Source organism: Pseudochaenichthys georgianus, chromosome 20, assembly GCF_902827115.2.
Source record: "Pseudochaenichthys georgianus chromosome 20, fPseGeo1.2, whole genome shotgun sequence".
Taxonomy (NCBI): Eukaryota; Metazoa; Chordata; class Actinopteri; order Perciformes; family Channichthyidae; genus Pseudochaenichthys; species Pseudochaenichthys georgianus.
Window position 1 is genome coordinate 7,306,863 of NC_047522.1, and position 20,598 is coordinate 7,327,460.

Consider the following 20,598-nt stretch of genomic DNA (forward strand, 5'->3'; position numbering starts at 1 on the left):
AAATGAATTATCATGAAGTAGGGGTGGGCGATATGACGATATATATCGTCGTGACGATATTAGGTCTCCACGATATGCTTTTTCAGAGATATCGTCCTATCGTGATAAAAAAAAAAAAAAAAAAAAAATTGCGGGAGGGGAAGAGGCTCTCCGTGCGCGGCGCAGGGGGCTATGACAGCGGACGGAGAGCCTCTTCCCCTCCCGCTCCCCCAGCCTCACCTACTGATTTTAATTTCACCATATATCAAGCCCGATCGATTTCATAATGTCAGCGCACCTCTGCTTTCGTTCAGTCCGAGTTGTTTGACACGCTCCCAAAGTCCCCGCCCCCTTTCTTTGCAGCGAGCAACCATAGGGCAGGCATTTCATAAAGGGGCTCCTTATGAAAAGACTAGCAAACGGTGGAAAGACATAACTGACGCTGTGGCGTTTTATGTTTTTCCCTTCAGTTATGCTAAAGTCTTTTATTACACTTCAAGTCTACTCTAAAGTTTACATTTTAATTGTTTGGCACTGACTTTTCCTCATTGATGTTTTATGTTTTACCCTCCTTTTCATGTTTATTGATGTTCACTGCTCACTTGTTCATTCAGGGTTTCATTTCTGAAATAAAACCAGCTTGAAATGCTATTTTGGTCTGTTACTCCTTTTTGTTTTAGTTTCTGTTACCTTGTAGGTGCTTGTACTGTTAAGTAACTTGAAAAATAACCATAATAACCGACATGAAAAAATATCGTGATATATATCGTCTATCGTGATACTGCCTGAAAATATCGTGATAACATATTTTTCAATATCGCCCACCCCTATCATGAAGTATTATGTTTATTGGACAAATGAGCAGGGAAGTTCCAGACTTTTTACATTTGAAGCTGGCCAATTAAAATAGACGAGCAAATGTTGTAGACATTTGGCAATGTAGGCTGTCCTGAATGCCCACCTTGTATTTTTAAAACTCAACTGATATGCTTTTTCATTTAAAGTCCTCCCTCTGTCAGGATGGGGTAGATGCATTTTCCTCATAAACAAAGTTATAAAGTTTCATGCATGTCCAATTTCAGTATTTAAAACTCCTTACAATCTGTGAAAGTATTCAGTAATTGATTTGTACTGTTTCTATGCATCATGCTGTGAATTATAGACGTGCTTCTATGGATGATAACATGCAGCAGTACCCCAGTGGATGCAGAGCTGCATGCATGTGCAGTGAGGTGTCCTATATCTTTTAGAGTTGTAGTCTGCAGGTCTGCAGTCTGTCCTTTGGGCAGGCAGAGCATCAATAATGCAGAGACCCTAGAGGTGACTTTGTCTCAGAGGAATATCAGTGTAAGGCTTCATTCACTACACTAGCTCATTACTATGGGCCTACTCACAGACAGGCTGGATTTAGACCACCGTTTGGGACTGCCATTGTCCTTGTGGAAGCAGTTGTTATGCCCCTAAGGGACATTCTGTCTTTAAAAGAGAACTACAGTCAACATTGTAAGCTAATCCAAACTACATAATCAACTATTTTATCTAACTGACGAGATTAAAATGTACATTTTTTGCTCAACAGACATTTTAGTTTGGTCATACTGTAGGAGTGAGTCATTTTTTGTATTAGAGTATATTTCAAAAGCATATAGTGTGTGTGTGTTTTTGTGAAGCCTATTTTTGTGAATTTTCAAGCACAGGAACTAGCAGGATGAATTCAAACCTTTGCAAATGTTGAAATCAAATTAGTGTGTATATACATTTATGACAGCATTTTTTCTTGGTGAGATTTGATATGAAGTTATTTTTATCTTCCTAAAAAAATACATAGAAAAACGTAAGCTGCACTACATGTGGCCTTGTAGTAGTATTAGCAGCACTATGCTGATTCTTTCTTCTGTCCTCTATTTTGCAAATACTTTCACTCCAGAGTGAATGTATTTGGCGAGGATAAGGAGTTAGGGAGGTGTGTCTATCCGTGTGTGTGAGAGGGAACAAGAGAGGCAGAACGCTTGTGACACTAGTGTTTATGACTCACGGGGTGAGCATACACTCCATACATCACAGGCGCGGTTATTGTGCTGCTGAGTGCAAACTTTTAAAGTAGGAGGTTGAGAGGTTGAACTGCTGATTTGAACGGGTGAATCACAGCGAGGTCTGTACACTCCGGAGGTCAGAGGTGAAATCCTAATAGTTGTGCGTAAGCTCTTTGTTCAGACAGTGAAAGTCTGGAGATGGTGCAGTCCTCACTTAATGAGATCATCATTTTGGTTGTTTGGCAAGGTGAAATTAAGTTATGCATTATAATAATAAACTATTTGTGCACAGTCTTTAAATTAAACTGATCATGCAATCCTCCAGTCGAAACCTATTTTAAGGGGGTTCGGTCTATAGAAAGGCAATTATGACATTATTGAGATGGCTCATTTGCAATATCTATGCTCTAATTTACAGTGACGCATCTTTCTCCTGAAGTTAGCACACAGCAAGCATGTTCAAGTGCAAAGTATTCTTAGTGCTTTCTTTAGGAAGATCTTCAACAAATATGTTTGGGAAGCCAGTGGGCCTTTCCATTTTAAGGTCAACATGTTACAAAAACCCCTCATCTGAAACAAGTTCTTCATATCATAACTTGTTATTTTGTGTGAAATATTGCATTTGATGAATTGAACTAACAACTGACCAAATTTGACAATGTTTTATTCTATTCACATGTCTTCTTCTTCTTGTGACTCTTGTTGTTGGATGCTTGCATACTTCCCACTTCTCCCTCTTTCTCCATTTACAGAGCAGAGGTTTTTGATGCCGTCTTTAATCGATTAGATCTGGCCCGTACATTTCTACATTTTGATTTGTGAAACTGCATCTCTAATGGATCATCTCCAAATGCTCAACATTTCTTAATGGTAATGAAAGACAAGTCTGGGGGTTATCTTTACTAAAGCCCTCCATGTTGCCTGGCATCTCTCTTCATTGATTCTGATTCCACTTTCCAAGCATGTTAGTGTCCCGACTGCATATATGCAGCATGATTTGTCAGCCTTAAAAGGTCCTGACCCCGACGTGATTTGAACACGCAACCTTCTGATCTGGAGTCAGACGCGCTACCGTTGCGCCACGAGGTCCTGCTGAAAGCTGACATTTGAGAACAAAATCTCGCCAATCATATTCCCCCTGTGGAAATTGTAGCACTCGTAGGAGCTGAAAACAATCATAAAACACACAGGCACATGTTCTCTCTTTCTCACACACACTTTCTCACACTTCCCCAGTTTCCTCGAGGGCAAACGTCTTTGTGTTGTCTTTGACAGGAACAGGCAAACCACTGTGGTACAGAGACACAGATAATAGGGTAAGCTATTGTCTGGGCTTATGTCAGAAGTGTGTGTGTGTATGTCTGTGACACAGAGAACAACCTCTCTGTTATCCCTCACCTTCCACAGTAGATCAGATAAGTTGATACCTGATCAGACAAGGGTGGCGTTCCACAATTCATGAATGAATGAGTAAAGCTGACTGGAAGACAATACACACTGGCACACCCTACATATATTCATACAAAGTCTTTTGTATGTATTGTAGATTGTCTATCAAAGCTGTACATTTGTGAATCAAATTATTCAGTGCTGCCTCATATCCTCTTAGCTTTTGATTAAACATCTTAAAGCCGTTTTATCAACTCAAGGCAATTACAAGAAAATCAGGTCTGGATATAACAGGAGCCTGTTGGTGTCAAATGCGTCCCCGCCCCCCCTCTGGGAATCCTTATTTTGGTTCAGGCGAGGGGCGAAGCCTGTGTAAAGTGTCCAGGTGGTAGTGTCTGATGCAGATGGTCACAAAGCAGGTTCGTCATTTGGTCTTCAGCCCTAACAGACTGAAGTTCCTCAGATGTTTGTATTCTTACGGTTGAATTCCAGCTGCGATAGAAATATCAGAAACGCACAGTAAATGTTCCACCAATTAGCAGACTTATTCATAAATGAGCCCCTATATAACACATGCTTTGTACTAGGGAGCTTGCAGCTTAATGACATCAGAAATATTCAGACATTTGTGTTTTCAGATACAGCTGTTACGGGCAGTGTCTATATCATTTCAGGATTGCAGTGCTTGCATGAAAGGGGGTACTTCCAGGACTTGAATAGTGATGGGGTGTTGATGTGGTCAGGGTCGGTAAAGCCCTTTCTCTCAGGTGACACGTGGTTGCACTTGAGATTATCAACCCTATGGAAGCTGTTTGTAGATCTGATGTGGGTTTTGTGCAAAGATCAATGTATTCAAATATATATATTTCTGTAGTTAGAGAAATACAGATTTCAAAGCTAGAAAGCTACATAGGTTACTGTCACTTTTTGGTCCTCTTTACCTACTAAAAAACTCAAAGATTTTCCATTTGAGCAAAAATGTGCTTCAGATTATTCTTTATATTACAAATAGTCCACTATAAATAGTTGGATATCTTTCTAAATACATTCTAGGTTTAATAGGGTGGGGTTCAAATGAGGGGATGAACAATTCTTAATATTTGTATGCAAGTTAAGACTTTGGTATTTACAGTATACACAAAAGCATTCAGCCCTACTACAACCCAATACCAGAATGCTTCGCTGATACTCTCATGATGAAGAGTCCTTGAACTGATCATTCTTGGCTCGCTGGAGGCCAAAAACAACAACATTTTAACCAAGGCAAATCTAAACATTCATGTCGAACTTTCCTTCCATCCCCAGTGAAATTCTGGGATTAAGTTATGGGGCTTAGTCTCTCTCAGACTCATATTTGTTTCTCATAATCCATTCGAGGAACAAGTCGGGATGAGGACCAAGCCAAATCTACATGGGGCGTGTTAACATTTGTACATTTAAAGATTTGTTCCCCTGTTTAATGCTGAGGGTCAGTTTGCGGTAGTAAATCATATATCAATTGTAGTGTCATTTTTTCTTATTTACTAACATGGGAAATGGGTAATTGTTCTTTCTTGCTTCCAAATGGCTTGTCTTGAAAACGTCCCAGATAAACTTGGCCATCTTTAATTCCTAATAACCTCGGGAGGAAGGAAATACCAAACCGTGAATCCCCTCATGATTAAGACCATTTTGCCTGGTGAACCACATTGCAGTTCTCCACAACAGAAGCCATGCACGAAGGCATGTAACCACAAACCCCAAGACGGCTCAGCTTGGAGGAAAAGAGAAAGGAGGAATATAGAGTGAAAACTCAATACAGACAAACGAGTGGGGAGTTACGTTCTTTACATGGCAAAGGAAAAGGGTTTTATTTCTTAATATCTAACATCCAAATTACACATTGCTTATGTAACTGTTCTATTCAAAACTATACTTCTCTATTAAGGCAACTCTGCATAATTGTTCAAACTAGCATAACTAGCTCAGCAACATATTAGACTTGACTCACTGAGTTGATTCTACTTGTGCTACATGCTGTACCTGAATGCATCAAGTTTGCATGAATGATATTCATATGCTGATGCAAAAACGAGACGGACAGTTTTTGAACTGAAGCAGGGGCGGGTGGAGGCGTGTCACCTTGTATAGCCTACATTGTATAAGAACTGATAATGGAACTTCTCCTGTTGTCCCTTTATCAAATGTTGCTTTTACTCCCAAAATGTACAAGCCATATGCTTACTTTGCAGGCAATCCAGTTGGGGATTAAAATATTTCCTATTTTATAACTGCTTTGATGATGTCAATCCATATCAACGTCAGAGCCTCTGTGTGCCAGCTAACTGGATCATTATACGAACCCTGTGGTGATCGGATCAGCTGATTCCCAAGGAGACGCAAGCTTCTTATTTCTTTGGCCTGGCATACAACATGTTGTATGGCTTTACTTACATAAGGCTTCACATCCTAAGTCTGTATTTGTAAATAAAGTTGATCTTATGATGACAGAGCTAATAGTTTCTTTTGTTGTCTTCCAGGACCCCAGCTACTGGATCCAGGTACACAGGTTGGAGCATGGAGATGGAGGCATTTTGGACCTGGATGACATGCTCTGCGATGTGGTGGATGACAAAGATAGGGTGAGTCAATGGAGTGGGTGCATTGGAATTGAGTGTGTTTGCATATTTAATTTATTTGTATATCTCCCAAACTGTCCTTTTTGCCACCTCTTCACATGTCCATTCTCCTCTTTCTTTTGTACAACTAGCTTTGGTTACATCTGGAAGCTGAATACTTGCATAAAGCTTTGGCAGTACTAGAGATAGTTTCTCCACATGTGCACCTGTATGCTTTTATGCTCTCATCATTACTCATGACATTACAGAACACTTAACTACTGCAAACCACCATTTTTCTCTGTTTAATCATTCCCACCTCCTGAAAGCCCTCCTTTGTTTTCCTACATGGAGGGTTGAATGATACAGCGTTTTCTTCTGTGTTGCATCAAGGCTCCACTTTGATGTGAGAGTGTGTGTATTACTATATTTTCAAGTATGAGAGTGTGTGGGCCAAATCTATGTCAAAAGCAGCATGATATCACACTACCCACCCCACCCACTACTAGACCAACTGCAAATGATTACCCACAATCCCACTGCATCCTTCCCATGGGAACAGTGCTGACTACACCTGAGTCACTAGCCTTTAGCTTTGATGTTAGGCCAGTTAGTGAGCTGTAACCCCTTTGTGTGTCTTTGTGAGTGGGAAAGGAGTTAATGATACATATCACATGTGTCACATAAGGATAGTTGTTTACTATTAATAACACAAAGTAACCCGGTGTAGTGCATTAAGATGTATTTCTCTAAAGTGATGAAACATGTGAGTTTCTATTGAAGTTCTTATCTTTGATTCCTATCACTTTTCTCAGGGTGACTTTTATGTCTTGAAACCACTGCTGTCTTGTGAAATCTGGAAATACAGTAAATCATGCCGCGTCATGTTGTGCATTAGATTTCCCATATTTGATGTCTAAGTTTTAAAGTTCAGTGAGCTGTGCATTTTTCAGAATAGTTGGATCTGTTTGATATGCAGGTGCTCTTTGTTTGACTGTTTGTGTCCATTTGTGCATGAATACAAAATGATGTGTATGAGAGAAAAGAAGAGTATAGTGCATGGGCTTATAATGAATATGTGGTAGGTGCCATGGTTACACATCAGATGGGATCATTGGTGGGAGCAGCTGTTTTGCACCTGCTGTCTAAAACACCCCTTTTCTTCCTTCTCCTGTTTTGTCCTCTCCTGTCCTCATCCAACTCCTGTAGTAGAAAGAAAACAGAAAGACATTTAGGAATTGAGCTGAAAACCACCTACCATATAAGTATGTTTTTCTCCCTATCACTATCTTCCAATAGTCTGATACTGTACATATTTGCTCCCCCTGGTGGTTGTCTGGCCTCCTTACATCCCACCGATACCATTGGATGCTGAAATATTAGCCTAACCAACAATTACAATAACAGCTGATTTGTTAATACTTGTAAATGACTCTCATGAGAATGTTTTACAGTGATACTATAAAGGTTATCTTACAGCTCTATCTGTATTATAGTGTCAAACACTTGCCAATATCAGACAGCCTTAAATCATAGTCATTATACAGTCATGACATACTAACACAGTTTGTAGTTCACTTAAATGACACGAGTGGTTAGCTTAGCTGGATCTGTGCCGAGACAACTAACTTTACACTAGTGGAATCACCGTCTGCCTGTGTGTGTGTGTGTACACCTATGATGTTATCGCAGTGTGTGTGGGTGTTTGCTTCTTTATTAGTAGTACATCCAGTCCGTCCAGTTCTTTCCATGAGCTATTTTCTCTGGCCCTGTCAAACTCTACTGCAAGCAGGAACACAGTTAGGATGTCTATTGTAACCCCTTCATGACACAACTGTTGTTTATTATGGATGTAGTACTTTCACATGCTTCCTGGGTGTGCTGCCGACAAGATTGTTGTTGGTCTGCTGCTTTTGGAAATCTATGAACATTTGTGTTTTTGATTTATTTTGTTCCACATTTTGTTGCCTGACTTGAGCCTGGTGATAACACTTTACCCTCAATGTTATAAGAGTTTACAATGATCATAAAACAAAGAATCCATTTACATGCCGAAGTTAGAGCTGTCAACTATGTTAGCATCTGGTTGCTAGCTAGCTGCGCTAACGGATATAAGGAGCTGTTTAAATGAAAACAGAGGAGCGACATTTCGCCACAACTGCGCCGAGCACTTGACTGTATGCAGGGAGCCAGACAGTGGGACATTGTACGAAAAGTCAGCACACTCAGCACGGATAGTGAACATGATTGCAGCGTCCAGGCAGCTCCGGTTCGAGCATATGCCTTGAGTTACACATAGCTCCAACGAACGCACACACACACACACACATACATACATACATACATACATACATACACCACACACACACACACACACACCGTATTGTCATATTGTTTTCGTACGCTTTTAACACACCATCGTAGCGATGGCGATGTTTCAGGTGACTGATCAGGTTCGAAGTATTAGGGAGCGCTGGATTTGTGAAGAACTCCCCTCTTCCTAAACCACTAATACCACGGTACTGGCAAAACGGGAGGAGCCGAGGGAAAAACAAGCGCCCCTCATCCCAATCCACCCACACCGCAAGTATTTTTCTATTTTTTTTTACCCAAAAAATATATTGTATATTATCTGGGCTATTAATACTGGTATCGGGTTTATCGGGATGACGTCATAATTCCTAATATCGGACCGATAATTATCGTGCATCCCTAATTATAACTATGTGTATACCTGCCCTTCATGTTCTTTTTTACATTTGTGGTAGCAAACACATTCATGTCTATAATTGAACGTAGAATTAGACGTAAATCTCTCTAAAGTGCACCCAGCATGTTACTTATGCATTCCTCGTGTTCTCGGAAGTCTTTGATGCCCAAGACAGTAAATGTGTGTAAGCTGTGGTGCATGCATGTCGGTGTTTAAATCCCTCCCGGCTGTTGCTAATGACCACTTGTCTCAGAGTGGGATGAAACTGGCGAGCGGCCCAACAGGCTACCTGTCCTGGCCCTCCAGACACGTTGCTAATAAAAAGTTAATGTGCACATTGAGGTGATGTGCAACATTAACATTACCCTTTCTGTTGGTCGCTTGTTAGCAGACCCTTCACGCGATGGCAGAGCGAACGGGTACAGGCAGGGCCCCATAATGAGTAGCCCTATAGTTTAAATCTACTACCCACACATGAACATATGGAAATGGGTTACTATTTAAAAAAATAAATGTATTTAGGAACCTATCCATGTGATTTTTAGTGGGGTCGACCTCAAATCCTCTAGGGGGTCCAGGGGCATGCCCCCCCGGTAAGATTTTAATTTTAATTTTGGAGTTAAATGCATCAATCTGGTGCATTTTGAGGGGAAAATAAAGAGACTAGATCTATGGAAACACCTACATTAAACGGAACTGTATACATTTCAATAATTATAAAATCATGGCCATAACCAATAACATACCTTTTCCAATATGAAAAAAACACTGAAACTTGTTTATTAATTTATTTTGTTTCATTTATAGTGTGAGTGTGTCTGTGCTCCTGAATCAGCCTCTCCTGTCTCCCTCCTCTCCCCATGCTCCTCTTTGAGGCAGCAGCAAAGACTAGTTTTCTCTCAACAAGTTTTTAAAAGTGTATCTTACCTTTTTTCCCCTAGTTAACTTTTTATTTATTTATTCATGCATATTTTACTAATCACATTACATTTAATTTAGCTGACGCTTTTATCCAAAGCGACTTATAATGACTGACAGGGACATTCTAAGTGCCTTACTCAAGGGCACACTAGTGGTGGTGTTCCTGGCGGGATTTGAACTCACAGCCTTCCGATCTTCAGCCCACCTCACTATCCATTAGACCATGGGTTCCAACCTTTTTTCCCAAGAGCCCCCCCAAATGAAAATTATACATTTCTTTCTTTTATGCCTTTAATACTAACTTGAATTTTTATTAAAATTAATTAATCAATTATTTTTTATATTTTATTGTAATGTAGAGACAAGGCTTTAGTGACAATCATGTATTGCCTTACAGGTTGGGAACCACTGCATTAGACCAATCACTACCCTCTCAAATGGAAATATGTGTTTACATAATGGTGACCACACCGTTTGAGATCCACTGAGAACTTAGACTAAGTTAACTTTCTAAACACTCAGAGTCCTTTACCTCACATGAGCTGAGGTTATCCCGAGCTTGAATGACACACAGAGACCAATCAAGGGCTTTGATTTATGATCTGTATGACAGTGGCCATGTCGGCAGGCCACATCATGTGGACAGCCAGTCACCCTGTGTGAGGCAGGCCACTTAACAGGCCAGAAGGAGGCGAGATCAGAGCAAGAGAGCGAGGGATCATTGTCCACAAGTTAATCGATCACAGATGGCGTCGTGGTCACGGACGAATAAAAAAAAAAGATTATTAAAAAAAAAAGAAAACCTACATGGGTCGAGAAATATACTTGGGCGGCCGTTAATATACCTGGGCGGCCCGCCCAAGTATAGTCTATGTGTGGGAAACCCTGCTCTTAATCATTGGCACATCCTGTCTGATGGTTCACTCTTTAATTGGCTTAATGATGTATCATAATGAAAGTACTCAATGCAATCCTCGTGTGATAATGTCTGTTTTAATTTGTTAGTGAAACCTTCATCGCAGCAGCAGCTCCAGCTCATGCTGAGCCATGAGGCAGCATGTCTGGCCTGTACACACATGCACGCACACACAGAGAGAGAGACCAGACCTGTTTTTTTTTATCCAGACCAGATGCTCAGCTTTCCACGTTGTGCTTATCACCATCAGGGGTGAGGTGCAGTTGTAGTCCCAGAGAAACAAGATTTAGGAACTACAAATCCCTTACTCAGGCAAACCACACAGCAGGGTGTGGCAGATATTTGGAGGGTCTCTGAGTTGAGAGGCTGAAGGATTTGGCTCTGTGTTTGGTAGGCTGGCCTGTGTTACCAGCTTGATCCTTTTCTAAGCTTTTTGGCACTATTACTGCCACTCAATGAGTAGGGGGATGTTAACCCTTTGCCAAAAGAAATATACATATTTCTTTTTTAGCCTTTAATATGCGTACGCACTACAATCATATCCATCTTGCAAACAATTAACATTAATCCTTTTTTAAATGTATGTTTCTTTAGACAAGTGAACATTTCTGCTAGTTGGTTGGGAAACTTGAACTTGTGTTTCCATTCAAAAAAGAAGTATGGTGGAAGAATGATTTGCTAACAGACTTGGTTCTTTTCAGCTTTGTGAGCAATTTTTTCTTTTTCTAAATATAAAATATTGTTTAATGTAACTGGGCCACTGACCCATATATTGTTGATTCAACTGTTGAATGTGCTAAATGAATTATCATGAAGTAGGGGTGGGCGATATGACGATATATATCGTCGTGACGATATTAGGTCTCCACGATATGCTTTTTCAGAGATATCGTCCTATCGTGATAAAAAAAAAAAAAAAAAAATAGCGGGAGGGGAAGAGGCTCTCCGTGCGCGGCGCAGGGGGCTATGACAGCGGACGGAGAGCCTCTTCCCCTCCCGCTCCCCCAGCCTCACCTACTGATTTTAATTTCACCATATATCAAGCCCGATCGATTTCATAATGTCAGCGCACCTCTGCTTTCGTTCAGTCCGAGTTGTTTGACACGCTCCCAAAGTCCCCGCCCCCTTTCTTTGCAGCGAGCAACCATAGGTCAGGCATTTCATAAAGGGGCTCCTTATGAAAAGACTAGCAAACGGTGGAAAGACATAACTGACGCTGTGGCGTTTTATGTTTTTCCCTTCAGTTATGCTAAAGTCTTTTATTACACTTCAAGTCTACTCTAAAGTTTACATTTTAATTGTTTGGCACTGACTTTTCCTCATTGATGTTTTATGTTTTACCCTCCTTTTCATGTTTATTGATGTTCACTGCTCACTTGTTCATTCAGGGATTCATTTCTGAAATAAAACCAGCTTGAAATGCTATTCTGGTCTGTTACTCCTTCTTTTTTGTTTTAGTTTCTGTTACCTTGTAGGTGCTTGTACTGTTAAGTAACTTGAAAAATAACCATAATAACCGACATGAAAAAATATCGTGATATATATCGTCTATCGTGATACTGCCTGAAAATATCGTGATAACATATTTTTCAATATCGCCCACCCCTATCATGAAGTATTATGTTTATTGGACAAATGAGCAGGGAAGTTCCAGACTTTTTACATTTGAAGCTGGCCAATTAAAATAGACGAGCAAATGTTGTAGACATTTGGCAATGTAGGCTGTCCTGAATGCCCACCTTGTATTTTTAAAACTCAACTGATATGCTTTTTCATTTAAAGTCCTCCCTCTGTCAGGATGGGGTAGATGCATTTCCTTCCTCATAAACAAAGTTATAAAGTTTCATGCATGTCCAATTTCAGTATTTAAAACTCCTTACAATCTGTGAAAGTATTCAGTAATTGATTTGTACTGTTTCTATGCATCATGCTGTGAATTATAGACGTGCTTCTATGGATGATAACATGCAGCAGTACCCCAGTGGATGCAGAGCTGCATGCCATGTGCAGTGAGGTGTCCTATATCTTTTAGAGTTGTAGTCTGCAGGTCTGCAGTCTGTCCTTTGGGCAGGCAGAGCATCAATAATGCAGAGACCCTAGAGGTGACTTTGTCTCAGAGGAATATCAGTGTAAGGCTTCATTCACTACACTAGCTCATTACTATGGGCCTACTCACAGACAGGCTGGATTTAGACCACCGTTTGGGACTGCCATTGTCCTTGTGGAAGCAGTTGTTATGCCCCTAAGGGACATTCTGTCTTTAAAAGAGAACTACAGTCAACATTGTAAGCTAATCCAAACTACATAATCAACTATTTTAATCTAACTGACGAGATTAAAATGTACATTTTTTGCTCAACAGACATTTTAGTTTGGTCATACTGTAGGAGTGAGTCATTTTTTGTATTAGAGTATATTTCAAAAGCTATATAGTGTGTGTGTGTTTTTGTGAAGCCTATTTTTGTGAATTTTCAAGCACAGGAACTAGCAGGATGAATTCAAACCTTTGCAAATGTTGAAAATCAAATTAGTGTGTATATACATTTATGACAGCATTTTTTCTTGGTGAGATTTGATATGAAGTTATTTTTATCTTCCTAAAAAAATACATAGAAAAAACGTAAGCTGCACTACATGTGGCCTTGTAGTAGTATTAGCAGCACTATGCTGATTCTTTCTTCTGTCCTCTATTTTGCAAATACTTTCACTCCAGAGGTGAATGTATTTGGCGAGGATAAGGAGTTAGGGAGGTGTGTCCTATCCTGTGTGTGAGAGGGAACAAGAGAGGCAGAACGCTTGTGACACTAGTGTTTATGAACTCACGGGGTGAGCATACACTCCATACATCACAGGCGCGGTTATTGTGCTGCTGAGTGCAAACTTTAAAGTAGGAGGTTGAGAGGTTGAACTGCTGATTTGAACGGGTGAATCACAGCGAGGTCTGTCACACTCCGGAGGTCAGAGGTGAAATCCTAATAGTTGTGCGTAAGCTCTTTGTTCAGACAGTGAAAGTCTGGAGATGGTGCAGTCCTCACTTAATGAGATCATCATTTTGGTTGTTTGGCAAGGTGAAATTAAGTTATGCATTATAATAATAAACTATTTGTGCACAGTCTTTAAATTAAACTGATCATGCAATCCTCCAGTCGAAACCTATTTTAAGGGGGTTCGGTCCTATAGAAAGGCAATTATGACATTATTGAGTATGGCTCATTTGCAATATCTATGCTCTAATTTACAGTGACGCATCTTTCTCCTGAAGTTAGCCACACAGCAAGCATGTTCAAGTGCAAAGTATTCTTAGTGCTTTCTTTAGGAAGATCTTCAACAAATATGTTTGGGAAGCCAGTGGGCCTTTCCATTTTAAGGTCAACATGTTACAAAAACCCCTCATCTGAAACAAGTTCTTCATATCATAACTTGTTATTTTGTGTGAAATATTGCATTTGATGAATTGAACTAACAACTGACCAAATTTGACAATGTTTTATTCTATTCACATGTCTTCTTCTTCTTGTGACTCTTGTTGTTGGATGCTTGCATACTTCCCACTTCTCCCTCTTTCTCCATTTACAGAGCAGAGGTTTTTGATGCCGTCTTTAATCGATTAGATCTGGCCCGTACATTTCTACATTTTGATTTGTGAAACTGCATCTCTAATGGATCATCTCCAAATGCTCAACATTTCTTAATGGTAATGAAAGACAAGTCTGGGGGTTATCTTTACTAAAGCCCTCCATGTTGCCTGGCATCTCTCTTCATTGATTCTGATTCCACTTTCCAAGCATGTTTAGTGTCCCGACTGCATATATGCAGCATGATTTGTCAGCCTTTAAAAGGTCCTGACCCCGACGTGATTTGAACACGCAACCTTCTGATCTGGAGTCAGACGCGCTACCGTTGCGCCACGAGGTCCTGCTGAAAGCTGACATTTGAGAACAAAATCTCGCCAATCATATTCCCCCTGTGGAAATTGTAGCACTCGTAGGAGCTGAAAACAATCATAAAACACACAGGCACATGTTCTCTCTTTCTCACACACACTTTCTCACACTTCCCCAGTTTCCTCGAGGGCAAACGTCTTTGTGTTGTCTTTGACAGGAACAGGCAAACCACTGTGGTACAGAGACACAGATAATAGGGTAAGCTATTGTCTGGGCTTATGTCAGAAGTGTGTGTGTGTATGTCTGTGACACAGAGAACAACCTCTCTGTTATCCCTCACCTTCCACAGTAGATCAGATAAGTGATACCTGATCAGACAAGGGTGGCGTTCCACAATTCATGAATGAATGAGTAAAGCTGACTGGAAGACAATACACACTGGCACACCCTACATATATTCATACAAAGTCTTTTGTATGTATTGTAGATTGTCTATCAAAGCTGTACATTTGTGAATCAAATTATTCAGTGCTGGCCTCATATCCTCTTAGCTTTTGATTAAACATCTTAAAGCCGTTTTATCAACTCAAGGCAATTACAAGAAAATCAGGTCTGGATATAACAGGAGCCTGTTGGTGTCAAATGCGTCCCCGCCCCCCCTCTGGGAATCCTTATTTTGGTTCAGGCGAGGGGCGAAGCCTGTGTAAAGTGTCCAGGTGGTAGTGTCTGATGCAGATGGTCACAAAGCAGGTTCGTCATTTGGTCTTCAGCCCTAACAGACTGAAGTTCCTCAGATGTTTGTATTCTTACGGTTGAATTCCAGCTGCGATAGAAATATCAGAAACGCACAGTAAATGTTCCACCAATTAGCAGACTTATTCATAAATGAGCCCCTATATAACACATGCTTTGTACTAGGGAGCTTGCCAGCTTAATGACATCAGAAATATTCAGACATTTGTGTTTTCAGATACAGCTGTTACGGGCAGTGTCTATATCATTTCAGGATTGCAGTGCTTGCATGAAAGGGGGGTACTTCCAGGACTTGAATAGTGATGGGGTGTTGATGTGGTCAGGGTCGGTAAAGCCCTTTCTCTCAGGTGACACGTGGTTGCACTTGAGATTATCAACCCTATGGAAGCTGTTTGTAGATCTGATGTGGGTTTTGTGCAAAGATCAATGTATTCAAATATATATATTTCTGTAGTTAGAGAAATACAGATTTCAAAGCTAGAAAGCTACATAGGTTAGCTGTCACTTTTTGGTCCTCTTTACCTACTAAAAAACTCAAAGATTTTCCATTTGAGCAAAAATGTGCTTCAGATTATTCTTTATATTACAAATAGTCCACTATAAATAGTTGGATATCTTTCTAAATACATTCTAGGTTTAATAGGGTGGGGTTCAAATGAGGGGATGAACAATTCTTAATATTTGTATGCAAGTTAAGACTTTGGTATTTACAGTATACACAAAAGCATTCAGCCCTACTACAACCCAATACCAGAATGCTTCGCTGATACTCTCATGATGAAGAGTCCTTGAACTGATCATTCTTGGCTCGCTGGAGGCCAAAAACAACAACATTTTAACCAAGGCAAATCTAAACATTCAATGTCGAACTTTCCTTCCATCCCCAGTGAAATTCTGGGATTAAGTTATGGGGCTTAGTCTCTCTCAGACTCATATTTGTTTCTCATAATCCATTCGAGGAACAAGTCGGGATGAGGACCAAGCCAAATCTACATGGGGCGTGTTAACATTTGTACATTTAAAGATTTGTTCCCCTGTTTAATGCTGAGGGTCAGTTTGCGGTAGTAAATCATATATCAATTGTAGTGTCATTTTTTCTTATTTACTAACATGGGAAATGGGTAATTGTTCTTTCTGCTTCCAAATGGCTTGTCTTGAAAACGTCCCAGATAAACTTGCCATCTTTTAATTCCTAATAACCTCGGGAGGAAGGAAATACCAAACCGTGAATCCCCTCATGATTAAGACCATTTTGCCTGGTGAACCACATTGCAGTTCTCCACAACAGAGCCATGCACGAAGGCATGTAACCACAAACCCCAAGACGGCTCAGCTTGGAGGAAAAGAGAAAGGAGGAATATAGAGTGAAAACTCAATACAGACAAACGAGTGGGGAGTTACGTTCTTTACATGGCAAAGGAAAAGGGTTTTATTTCTTAATATCTAACATCCAAATTACACATTGCTTATGTAACTGTTCTATTCAAAACTATACTTCTCTATTAAGGCAACTCTGCATAATTGTTCAAACTAGCATAACTAGCTCAGCAACATATTAGACTTGACTCACTGAGTTGATTCTACTTGTGCTACATGCTGTACCTGAATGCATCAAGTTTGCATGAATGATATTCATATGCTGATGCAAAAACGAGACGGACAGTTTTTGAACTGAGCAGGGGCGGGTGGAGGCGTGTCACCTTGTATAGCCTACATTGTATAAGAACTGATAAATGGAACTTCTCCTGTTGTCCCTTTTATCAAATGTTGCTTTTATACTCCCAAAATGTACAAGCCATATGCTTACTTTGCAGGCAATCCAGTTTGGGGATTAAAATATTTCCTATTTTATAACTGCTTTGATGATGTCAATCCATATCAACGTCAGAGCCTCTGTGTGCCAGCTAACTGGATCATTATACGAACCCTGTGGTGATCGGATCAGCTGATTCCCAAGGAGACGCAAGCTTCTTATTTCTTTGGCCTGGCATACAACATGTTGTATGGCTTTACTTACATAAGGCTTCACATCCTAAGTCTGTATTGTGTAAATAAAGTTGATCTTATGATGACAGAGCTAATAGTTTCTTTTGTTGTCTTCCAGGACCCCAGCTACTGGATCCAGGTACACAGGTTGGAGCATGGAGATGGAGGCATTTTGGACCTGGATGACATGCTCTGCGATGTGGTGGATGACAAAGATAGGGTGAGTCAATGGAGTGGGTGCATTGGAATTGAGTGTGTTTGCATATTTAATTTATTTGTATATCTCCCCAAACTGTCCTTTTTGCCACCTCTTCACATGTCCATTCTCCTCTTTCTTTTGTACAACTAGCTTTGGTTACATCTGGAAGCTGAATACTTGCATAAAGCTTTGGCAGTACTAGAGATAGTTTCTCCAACATGTGCACCTGTATGCTTTTATGCTCTCATCATTACTCATGACATTACAGAACACTTAACTACTGCAAACCACCATTTTTCTCTGTTTAATCATTCCCACCTCCTGAAAGCCCTCCTTTGTTTTCCTACATGGAGGGTTGAATGATACAGCGTTTTCTTCTGTGTTGCATCAAGGCTCCACTTTGATGTGAGAGTGTGTGTATTACTATATTTTCAAGTATGAGAGTGTGTGGGCCAAATCTATGTCAAAAGCAGCATGATATCACACTACCCACCCCACCCACTACTAGACCAACTGCAAATGATTACCCACAATCCCACTGCATCCTTCCCATGGGAACAGTGCTGACTACACCTGAGTCACTAGCCTTTAGCTTTGATGTTAGGCCAGTTAGTGAGCTGTAACCCCTTTGTGTGTCTTTGTGAGTGGGAAAGGAGTTAATGATACATATCACATGTGTCACATAAGGATAGTTGTTTACTATTAATAACACAAAGTAACCCGGTGTAGTGCATTAAGATGTATTTCTCTAAAAGTGATGAAACATGTGAGTTTCTATTGAAGTTCTTATCTTTGATTCCTATCACTTTTCTCAGGGTGACTTTTATGTCTTGAAACCACTGCTGTCTTGTGAAATCTGGAAATACAGTAAATCATGCCGCGTCATGTTGTGCATTAGATTTCCCATATTTGATGTCTAAGTTTTAAAGTTCAGTGAGCTGTGCATTTTTCAGAATAGTTGGATCTGTTTGATATGCAGGTGCTCTTTGTTTGACTGTTTGTGTCCATTTGTGCATGAATACAAAATGATGTGTATGAGAGAAAAGAAGAGTATAGTGCATGGGCTTATAATGAATATGTGGTAGGTGCCATGGTTACACATCAGATGGGATCATTGGTGGGAGCAGCTGTTTTGCACCTGCTGTCTAAAACACCCCTTTTCTTCCTTCTCCTGTTTTGTCCTCTCCTGTCCTCATCCAACTCCTGTAGTAGAAAGAAAAACAGAAAGACATTTTAGGAATTGAGCTGAAAACCACCTACCATATAAGTATGTTTTTCTCCCTATCACTATCTTCCAATAGTCTGATACTGTACATATTTGCTCCCCCTGGTGGTTGTCTGGCCTCCTTACATCCCACCGATACCATTGGATGCTGAAATATTAGCCTAACCAAACAATTACAATAACAGCTGATTTGTTAATACTTGTAAATGACTCTCATGAGAATGTTTTACAGTGATACTATAAAGGTTATCTTACAGCTCTATCTGTATTATAGTGTCAAACACTTGCCAATATCAGACAGCCTTAAATCATAGTCATTATACAGTCATGACATACTAACACAGTTTGTAGTTCACTTAAATGACACAGAGTGGTTAGCTTAGCTGGATCTGTGCCGAGACAACTAACTTTACACTAGTGGAATCACCGTCTGCCTGTGTGTGTGTGTGTACACCTATGATGTTATCGCAGTGTGTGTGGGTGTTTGCTTCTTTATTAGTAGTACATCCAGTCCGTCCAGTTCTTTCCATGAGCTATTTTCTCTGGCCCTGTCAAACTCTACTGCAAGCAGGAACACAGTTAGGATGTCTATTGTAACCCCTTCATGACACAACTGTTGTTTTTATTATGGATGTAGTACTTTCACATGCTTCCTGGGGTGTGCTGCGACAAGATTGTTGTTGGTCTGCTGCTTTTGGAAATCTATGAACATTTGTGTTTTTGATTTATTTTTGTTCCACATTTTGTTGCCTGACTTGAGCCTGGTGATAACACTTTACCCTCAATGTTATAAGAGTTTACAATGATCATAAAACAAAGAATCCATTTACATGCCGAAGTTAGAGCTGTCAACTATAAATATAGTCATTTCAAATTGACATTGGCAATTTATGCATTACATTTTGTGTACTCAAGCTATGCAATCTTTTTCCAAGTTATTCATAATCACTTGCGTATCCTGCTTTCTGTATTTTGATAGCAGAGCTGAACAGTTATTTTCTTAAACTTTTGTGTAATTTCTTCTAACAGATAATAGCACACACTTAGTGGAATATATGCAGTCCTTAAAATAATTTGACCTCGACGTGATTTGAACACGCAACCTTCTGATCTGGAGTCAGACGCGCTACCGTTGCGCCACGAGGTCCTGCATCTGACCTTGGCCTACCCTAGATTTGACCTTAGTCTCTTACCCGAGTTGACTGGTGGTGTACAGAACTAAATTGTTGCAGTTTCATTCCGGTCCTCTTACTGTCCGCCTACAGTTCAGACTGGGGTGTAAGACAGGACTCGGGCCCCATGACAATCACAGAACCTGCACACTTTGCAAACACTGTTTCTACTGTCAATGTGGGCCTTGCAGCTACAGGTGTGCAGCACGGACATACAGTAGTTGTTTTTGGCAGCTTTCAGGCAAACAAAACCTACCATAGGTTGGTCAGAAGTTCATTTTATATCATTTACACTTGCAACCATTTCAAATAATATCATTTCAACTGAGTTGTAGGTTTGTGCTGGTAAACTGCCATTTCCACCATTCAATTGATGAAAAGTTTATTTTTCAATCAAATAAACGATTATTTTCCCCATGTGTGAATTTAATAGAGTACACATATGAGAAAAACAAGCAGAGGGGAGTTAATGTAGAATCTGCTGTTGTCACTTTACAAATTTCAGTCAATCTACCGTTGGGAGCACCAAAGCCAAGCGTGCGTGTCCGTGTATGTGTGTGAATGTGTGTGCATAAGGTATGTGAAATGTCTGGCTCAGGTTCAGCAGTTTGATTATCATGCTGTGATTCATATGCAGTCATAGAGCGGCATGCTGCAGCCTGTCTGTCTCTGCTCCACAGATCTTCACATTGAAGATGTCATTGTGATTCACATGCTTGTGGAATATTATACGGGGTGTGTTTGTACAGCAGGCTAGTTTTTGTTTTGTGTTGCAGAAATGTTGCTTTCTGCCATTATAATGTTTGTTATTGTAAAAGTGGGCTATATGTATAT

At 40.2% G+C, this 20,598-nt stretch overlaps 1 protein-coding gene and 3 non-coding genes across 4 annotated transcripts in view; 1 reads left to right on the top strand and 3 right to left on the bottom strand.

Moving 5' to 3' along the window:
• Positions 1-3,029: 3,029 nt before the first annotated feature.
• Positions 3,030-3,101, bottom strand: trnaw-cca (transfer RNA tryptophan (anticodon CCA)). Its single transcript has one exon. It is a non-coding gene; the product is annotated as a tRNA-Trp (tRNA).
• Positions 3,102-9,111: 6,010 nt separating this feature from the next.
• Positions 9,112-20,598, top strand: part of pard3aa (par-3 family cell polarity regulator alpha, a) — a 295,125-nt gene continuing 283,638 nt past the window's right edge. Inside the window, exons 1-4 of the mRNA XM_071206980.1 lie at positions 9,112-9,127; positions 10,635-10,697; positions 14,608-14,687; positions 17,287-17,388. Of these exons, the coding sequence (XP_071063081.1) occupies positions 9,112-9,127; positions 10,635-10,697; positions 14,608-14,687; positions 17,287-17,388 (261 nt within the window). The remainder of the gene's footprint in view (positions 9,128-10,634; positions 10,698-14,607; positions 14,688-17,286; positions 17,389-20,598) is intronic.
• Positions 14,389-14,460, bottom strand: trnaw-cca (transfer RNA tryptophan (anticodon CCA)). The gene has a single exon. It is a non-coding gene; the product is annotated as a tRNA-Trp (tRNA).
• trnaw-cca (transfer RNA tryptophan (anticodon CCA)) lies at positions 19,668-19,739 on the bottom strand. Its single transcript has one exon. It is a non-coding gene; the product is annotated as a tRNA-Trp (tRNA).